The sequence below is a fragment of the Balaenoptera physalus genome, assembly GCF_965194825.1.
Source record: "Balaenoptera physalus genome assembly, chromosome: 7".
NCBI classification, from domain to species: Eukaryota; Metazoa; Chordata; class Mammalia; order Artiodactyla; family Balaenopteridae; genus Balaenoptera; species Balaenoptera physalus.
In genome coordinates this window covers 108,752,169-108,760,615 of record NC_138886.1, presented here as the reverse complement: position 1 = coordinate 108,760,615, position 8,447 = coordinate 108,752,169, and the positions used below count along the sequence as shown (strand labels likewise).

Sequence of the window (8,447 nt, the reverse complement as noted above, 5' to 3'; positions counted from 1 at the left end):
AAGCCACAAGGCAGCTTTGAGAAGCACAGTGCTGGCCTTTGGTGAAAGTGCAAAGCAGGAGGTTTACCTACAGCCTTCTCCGCTTTCTGATCAGCACCGCTGCCCACCTCCTGGCACCACTGCCCATGGCTGGTTCTCAAGCCTGACCTCAACCCTGACTCCCCACCCTTACTAAAGTCTTTGGTGGTTATGCTGAAAGCAGGCTCTCTGACCTCCCAAACTATGATGAGTCAAGAGCTGTCCCTGGCTTTTCAAAGGGGCCAGAGACCCCCCAGCCCCACTCTCAACTCCAGAATAGGTCTAGTTCCTGGTCTAAGCTGTGCTCTTTAGGAAGTATGTGTGGATTCTGGCCACCCTCGGGGTCTTCTGTGTAGAGGGACCCTGATTAAGCCTCCATAAAGGGATGAGAGAGAGAAAACAGGCATGAGCGTGCCAGGCATCAGGGCTGGGCATCCCAGGTACCGGCAGCCTCTCACACTCATGGTCCCACAAGGATAGAAGAGCTGCCACCCTCCCCAGCAGAGCGAGCAAAGCCATGGAGGCTCCCAGCCCTGCCCCATCATCTCACGTGACCAATCCCTAGGTTGGCCGAGGCGGCCATCTGTTTCCATTTTGATAAGAGGGCTGAGGGGCACTTTCCATCGAAGCCATAGAGCCTGGTCCTTAATGCACCAGCCTGCAGGAGGCACAAGCCCCACGAATTAGGTTCCTTTCCTCCATCCACTTCCCTCTTATTTCAACATTCCCACCAAAGAGCCCACAACACTTCAAAGATCAAGGCTTTATTTTCTGTAGCTCCAGTGTCACAACTGTAGCAGCATATCAGAAATATCCCCACACGGAAACACACATTTCTCCCCTTCTTCCAGGAACTGGTGACAATCAAGAGGCAGAAACCATGATATTTACAAAATTTAAGAAAGGACACTGGCCCACCCTGGTAACATACATCGTGCGTCTCGCAGGTGGGAAGCAGCAGTACATTTGTATTGAACAGGCACAATCATCCTTAAATAAAGTTAAATAAAACCTTAATGGCATAACAACGTGTTGCCAGTGCAGCCTTAGGGGGGACTTGGGAGAACAGCTCTTGGAACAAGACATCAGTATTAAAAAAATAAGTAAAAGAAAAAGAAACCGCACAAAAGGACGCAGGCCAGTATCTAGCGAGCTTCGATCCAAAGTTAAGAAAAAAATAGTCATGGATTGAAGATTTATCCCATTTGGGAAAAAAAAAATCAATTTTTTAATTCTAAAAAGTAAAACTCAGATGTATGAGGGGTTGGATCTCAAATCATGGTCTGGACAGAAGTCACTGTTATTGAGTATTGTACTCAAGTGGCATTGCTGGGCGGCAGATGACACCCCAACGACACCAAAGACACCAGTGACCAAGTTTGTGCCGTGACTGACTACGTTGGGTTGGTCATCGCCAGGGGTCGGGGATGGGGAGAACATGTTCCTATTTCGTTCTTGGCCAAGTCAAAGTCACAGTCAACTGGGCTGCAGTCTGCATGGGGCAGCAAGACAAGCTTTGGAGCTCAGGGTGATGGGGGGGGGGGGCGGTGGTTACCTCCCACAAAATTCATGACCACTTCTATTTGTTCAGTGCCTCACAACTTTCAAAGCTCTTTCAGATACATCGCTCGTTCAGCCTCTGGAAGACCCAGTGGGGAAGGCAGGACAGGTGGCATCACCCCCATTTCCCAGCCGATCCCTACACACTGGGAAAGGAAAGCCGGGATCAGACCTTCCGACTCTGAAATCTGGAGACTCTATCTCTCCTGACCCAAAGGAGTTCACCCAGAGAAGTGAGCCGTTTCCTTCCTCAATACCATCGAAAACAAAATCCCATAAGAAATAAGGAATATTTTGCAGCAGCGTGGTGTATCTGAAGTGGACAAAAAGGAGTGGTTGGATAATTATTTTAGAATTCGATCTAGATTTTCTTCCATTTGCAAAATGTTAACACTGACGGGGTATATGTTTAGAGAGATGTCAACACTTCCCCCAGCAGTTTGGTCTCCGTGGGCTTTTGGCATCCCTGAGTGGGGAAGCTCGCTGCAACTGATTTCCACCGGGGGATGGGGGGTGGGCTAACTCCGAGGTAGGACAGGTCAGCAGGCACGCCCCCCAGCCCAGGAGAAGACCCTGCTCATCGGGGCACGTGTGGGAGCTGCCTGACGTGGGTCTCTGCTGTCCCTGACCTGCAAACTACTCCCAGAGGTTCTGAGATGCAGAAGTCCCAGCACCACCTGAGTTCATCCCAGGAGTCACGGCATCCAAAGAAGCCGGGTCTGAGCCTCGGTGAGAATGCACAACATGGACCGTGCCTAAGGCGAAGGCCGAAAGGCGAAGGGCAAAGGGTCAAGGTCAGGACCAGGCCAGCCAGAATGAAAACACACACGTGCTTCCTGCTCATTTTGAAAGACAGCTCTAAAGGAAACTATGAATCCACTGGGTCTTCCCTCGGAGAGAGGCCTGGGAGGGCTTGGCTGGAGGAAACAGGCTTGCGTTTGCTCTCAGGGATCATCTGGCTCAGATAGGCCATTTCAGGAAACAAGGCATCGTGTTCTCAGCTGGCGCGGACCAAGCAAGGCCGAAGATGGTTCGAGAGGCATCCTGACTGAGCACGAGGGCCCGGGTCCCTTGCGCTGCGGGGCTGGGGAGCCTGGCCTGTCCCTGCGTGGTGAGAGGCTCTTAAGGGGGAAATTTGTGATGGGCAGGTGTACAGACAAATGCCGTAGATATGCTTGCTGTGTTTTTTAAAACCCCTAAAACTGCACAGGGAAACATAGGAGATCAGGAGATTTAGTCAAACACACACACAGACAAGAATACCTGAAGTGCCTGGGTTAAAAGACTGTTGGAGAATGAAGTCCAAGGATCAAGGTAGGATTTATCACACTTGCCCGCCCAACAAGTGGCTAAGCGTTGGCATTTCAAGGGCTTTTAAGTGCTGGCCCCGCGAGGCATACATTCACGTCACCCACAAGGGAAGGAAATGGTTTCAGTAAGTGTAAGACCAGCCACCCTAATTCCACTGGGGGCCACTGTGCTCCAGTGTGAGCTGTGCTGACGCCCAGTACGTGTGTGCACGCGGGCGAGCACACAGCAAGAGGAAAAGCCCCAGGGCCAGCTCTTTGGTCCTGGAATTTCTAGGAAAAGACAAAGGGAAAAGGCACAAGAAGGTGACTGATTAAGAAAAAAAAAAAAAAAGTAGCTAAAAGTATTATATCATTATTTTGACTTTTTTTTCAACGTACCATTTTCCCCTATGAAAAGAAAATTCAAAATATAAACCTTATATTTATTATTTTACATTCAAGTGGAACTTCCATCTGGGGGTGGGGGGGCTCAACACAATTTTGGACCACGTGGAGCAATGTATTACTTTGGTGCCTTTTGACTTAACCCGATGGAAGAATTCAGCTATTTTTTTTTTTTTTTAAACAGCTTTATATTCCCAGCTGTAACACTTGCTTGTACACACACAGAGGCACACACGCAAATCCAAAAACTTCTACATAGAAAAATAAAGGATAAACATTATCCATCTATTTGATACTGTGTACTGGAACTTCTATATACATAATTTTTTTTTTTCCTCTTTAATGTTTTCAGTCACTGCACATTTTCTTCCCTCCTGGGTGATCTACGTACGATTCTAGGGGAGGAGATGCTATACTGAAGCAGAAAAGCTACATCGCTCTTGGGGGCGGGGGGAGGAAGAGAGAAAGCACTTTCTCGCTCCCCTGCCAGTCTTTCAACACTTTCTACCACCTGGGATATCCCTGCGGACGGACGGCCATCGCGTAAGCGGCTGTCCCATCCTCTCCTCTCTCTAAGGCGTCAGGGAGCAGATCCTGCCAACACCCTGCCCTGATAATCTTGGTGTGAGGGCAGGGGAAGGGGAGCAGTCAGGGAAAGCCTTTGCACAATCAAAGATTCTGGCATCACTTCCCACAGCCCGTTCCTTTAGTATGGAGTTCGATTCTCCAGCTTGTGCTTGGTGAGGAAGTACTTGAAGAACTCATAGACGGACCAGGAGATGGCAGTGGATGGCATCTGGTAGATGACGCGGGCCTGCACGCCCTTGAAGTAGCCGGGCAGGCCGTTGAGCTGGTACACCGTCCGGAAGGCATTGGCCATGCCCGACAGCCGGCCGCTGACGTTGGCCAGGTGGAGGGCCACGTTCTCCTGAGTGTTGAGGAGGGTTTTACAAACGTCCAGAGGGGTGGTGGCGGCTGCAGCCAGGGCCCCGGCCAGCCCGCCTGAGATGATGTGGGACTGCGGGTTGTAGCCCCGGTACGGGTTGATCTGCTCCTGCAGGAGCTCGTAGGTGATGAAGTGGATAGACTGGAATGGAACGTTCATGGTCAGCTGCGTGGTGTAACTCCGGTAGAAGGCCCCCAAGCCCTCCGTCCCCAACACGGTCCGGATGCAGCTGAGGGCCGACCGGTGCGGCGAGTCGTACATCTGCAAGCGCTGCTTCACAACTGTGGGCGGGTCCCGGGTGGTTGGGCTTAGCCCCACCCCAGGCCGGAGTGAGATGGGAAGCCAAGCCATAAAGAGAAACAAGCAAGTTTAGACACATGGGTAACAGGGCACGGGGAGCTAGCACACACCCAGCCCCAGCCCGAGAAACCACCGAGGGCCAGCTCCAGGGCATTCCGTTTATAGACACATGCCTCCGGGATCCAGGGCCAGGAGGTGGCTGTTTCCTGACGTTTCTCCCGCCTGACTCTTGGTTGACGTGGCCCCCAAACCAGGCAGCCACTTCAGACGAGATTGCCCGAGCTGATCCCCCAGGCCCTAGCTGCCTCGGGCTTCACGCACGCTGAGGAATCTAGACCCTGCTCCTGGCTCCTCTGCCCTCTTCCGTCCCAGTACGTCTACTGGACACGTGTCCCGTCCTTCATTCTCAGTGGTCTGTACCTCTGACAGTGTTTTTAGCTTCTGGGTCTCAGTGCTCTTGGAAGAGACACTAGAATGATATCAGCCCAAGTTCAATGGCAAACTCCAGTGAGGACCCTGGCTTTATTAATACAAAAGTAACTGGTGGGTCAAAGGACATGGGGCAAATACTTAGAATTTTAATTGTCCCCACGCATTGCAAGATAAACACATACAGCGTGCTTTACTTTTACAGAAATAAAGTCCTTAAAACGATATAATGTCAAGGAGAAGAGGGTGGAGTTGAACCTCATTTTTCTCTCCTTTAAAAAAATAGAAATAAAATTCTTGCCTGGTTGACATGGGCTAACTTACTGCTCATTGACTATGAATTGCCTTAAACACACAGAAAAAGCAGCCCACCTCCCAATCTGACCCATATATCCCTGAAAGTCAGAACAAGTTTCCTATCTGCTAAGGCATGGGAGGCAGCTGAGAGAAAATAAATTGTAACCTTAAAAGACAAAACCAGACAAACTTATAACACAGGATTTAAAATGCTGCACTTTTTAACCTCTGATTCTCCCTTCTGGCAAGGGACCATTTTCAGAGAGAGGAGGAAAAGGGAGAGAGTCCTACATCTCACACAGAGAATAACCCAGCTGAAGGTATGCCCAGCACTGGGTCCAAAAGCTCCTCGCTGTTCAGACCCAAGTTGGCTGAGGACGCGAGGATATTGAAAAAGCTGACAGAACTCGTCTGCACAGCTAAGAATTGCTTTATAATGCTCCCAAAATTCAAAAGGAAAAAAAAGGAGAAGGTAACGTGGGAGGAGACAGCTACAACAAAATGGTCAAATATTAATTTATGAAGTAGAGCGATACACACATGCGGGGTTCACCATACTCTTCTCCCTACATTCGCCTGTTTGAAATTTTCCATAATAATTTCAAATTTCTTTTAAAAAAGCAAATTGAACATAAGCCCATAAGCCCTAATGAATGGCCTCTGACAGGTTCCTTCTAAATTCGTCTATGGTTGATAATGGTTAACAAGGGCCCAGTGGGGTGTGTGTGTGTGTGCACATGTGTATGCATGTGAGCACACACAGGTTTCAGAGTAGTGCAAACGCACACAAAAGAATTGCCAGGAGAGCCTGTTAAGCAGATATCCTGTCTCTACCCCCCGAGATTCTGGTTTAGTAGGTCTGGGGTGGAACCTTAGAATCACCATGTTTAACATGCTCCCAGGAGACACTGATGTTACTGGTCTGTGGATCACACCCTGAGTAGCTCTGTTTAAGCGAACCGGAATCCCAGAGCTCAAATGCTCACGTGCCTTCTCGAGGCCTTTGAGAACATGGTACGAATTCTCCTGCTTATTCTGACTGGGGACCAGGAGTTCCCTTGCCCGACCTTCTGTCCCCACCCCCCAACTTTGCTCCTGCCCCTCTGCGCATCCCCTACTGCCACGCCCTGGGACCATGAAACATTACCTTCTGCTGGATTCATTACCGCATCGTGGAGCAGGGTGGCCATACTCCCAGCTATCCCTGCAAAACAAACTCCAGAAAATTACCCTCTGGGACCAGGGGTTCTGAGGAAGTTCCTGGAACCCTGGACCTTGCTTTCTAAGAAGCAAAACTCACTACCAACTCCACCCAGGTGAGCATTGAGTCTTAAAACCCTAAAGTGATCATGGAAAATACTGGATAAAAATAAGGAAGGTAACACAGGCACCGTTACTCACATTTCAATCCTGCAGAACCTCATTTTCCCTAGGAAAAGGCTAGACCTGCCAACATTGGATGCTACCAGAAAACACACTTGGTGGCTTTTTCCACCATAGAGATTTTAATTCTCTCTCATCTCTGGCCTTTGCCTACAGATTAACCCACTCTGCCTTTAAGCTGGGGGCAATGGAAGGGGATGATATCATGTATACAGCAGAGAGGGGGCAAAAAGAAGAGAAATCTTTAAGAAAATTCCTTAATAAAATCCAGGCATTTTTTAAAGCAAATGGCCAAGGGAAAAGGGCATCAGGGAGATCTGCATATGGCAGATTTCCAGGGTGAGTTTGCAAAGTGATGACGTGTCTCAGAAATGGCCGAGCCCATCTGAGGGTCTCCTCTGGCCTGGCTTCAAGAACCAGGAACTTCAAAAGCCAGATTCCAGCCTGGAATTTTGCTTTTGGCTCTGGGTTTCCTCCCTCTGTGGGTGACACTGCCCAGTAATTAAGATAACTGCTAAAAGGTGGGAAGAAAGAGGGACACAGGCTAATGCTTCAGAAATGCATATAAATCCCCCTCCCTCCCTCCCTCCCACACGCTTACGATCATCCCCAGAGAGGTCAAAACGCGACCAAAGCACACACCACAGTGAAGCAGTAACAGTGCTGGGCAGAACTTGACATAAACTGGGCTCCGTTCAAACCGCCTTCAAGGGGCTCAGAGACCAAGGAGCTAAAAAGGCAGTTTCAGCAAAAGGAGGGCCCTGAGGCCACGAACTTGAGGACAGCATCAAGAGTGCAGGTCTTGGTGACGGTCCGGACAAATGCAACTAGGGGCCGATTTTTAAAAAGCAAAACCAATGTCTGCAAACCAGCCAGGTTGGAGTCATTATTACCAGGGTTTGCTGGTGGGAGGGATGCTTTCTGGTTCTGAGTAGAACAAAAAAGAGAAGGGGTAGAAAGTTGTTGCCAGTCACATCTACCTCTCTGTTGCTGAAAAATAAATTTGTTAAAGTTAAGTTCTCCTTATGCCACTAGCCAGAGTCTCACTCCAAACCCAAACAGAAACCAACAAAAGCCAAACCCACAGGAGGCGAAAATAACCACTTGGCAGGGCCCAGTAAGACAAGCCTATATAACAGTTGCCTGCGGCCAGCTCAGGCCACCCCCCACCCTCCTGGTTCCCTCAAAACAGCAAAAGAAAACGATTTCAGCCCTTGCTTGCAGAGAGATGCAACAGACGGAAGAGAATGGGGGCGAAATTCCCAAATCCCCAGAAGCTTAGGTGGGAAAGGTCCTCTGCGCAGGAGCAAATCCTTTGTCAGCCATAAAACTTCTTGACCTTTTAAAGCTTAGTTAGATCTTGACGTTGTAGAGACCTGTTGGGCCAGTTTTTAAATAGTCTCAAAGAAGCTGTCCACATAACTTTTTTTTTTTTTTGGAATCCAGCATTCAAAAGTTTTGTTTCTATTCAGGGTTGTTTGGTTTTTTGTTTTGTTTTGTTTTGTTTTTCTCCCCTAGATCTTATCATTAATTGCTTTTGAATTTTTTTTTTTTTTTTTTTTTAAAGCAAAAAGGCAAAAACCCACTCAACAATGAAACACCTCTGTCACTGATTCTCCCTGGGGTTCAGAGAGCGAAGGAGGGGAATGAAAAAAAGCGCGTGCGCGTGTGTGTGTGCGTGTGTTTGGGTGTGTGTGCACACACAAATCTAGAGTCCTTGATTCATGAGCAAGCGTGGCGGAGATGAGGCATCAGGCTGCTGGGTCACAGGGAGGAGAACCCTGGGGAAGGGTCTGTTGAAGGAGAGACCTTTCTAACTC

The 8,447-nt window shown here is 49.0% G+C and overlaps 1 protein-coding gene across 7 annotated transcripts in view; it reads right to left on the bottom strand.

Annotated features, from left to right (window-relative positions):
- Positions 1-766: 766 nt before the first annotated feature.
- SLC25A37 (solute carrier family 25 member 37) overlaps positions 767-8,447 on the bottom strand; it is a 42,709-nt gene continuing 35,028 nt past the window's right edge. For 2 of the 7 annotated variants that reach the window (XM_082470125.1, XM_082470126.1), the window contains exons 3-4: positions 6,392-6,448; positions 767-4,499 (exon numbers count right to left, since the gene is read on the bottom strand). In XM_082470125.1, the coding sequence (XP_082326251.1) occupies positions 3,979-4,499; positions 6,392-6,448 (578 nt within the window). In that variant the 3' untranslated portion in view covers positions 767-3,978. Of the gene's footprint in view, positions 4,500-6,391; positions 6,449-7,269; positions 8,397-8,447 lie in introns of those variants that run through there. The other 5 variants (XM_082470127.1, XM_082470128.1, XM_082470129.1 and 2 more) reach the window with 5 other exon arrangements.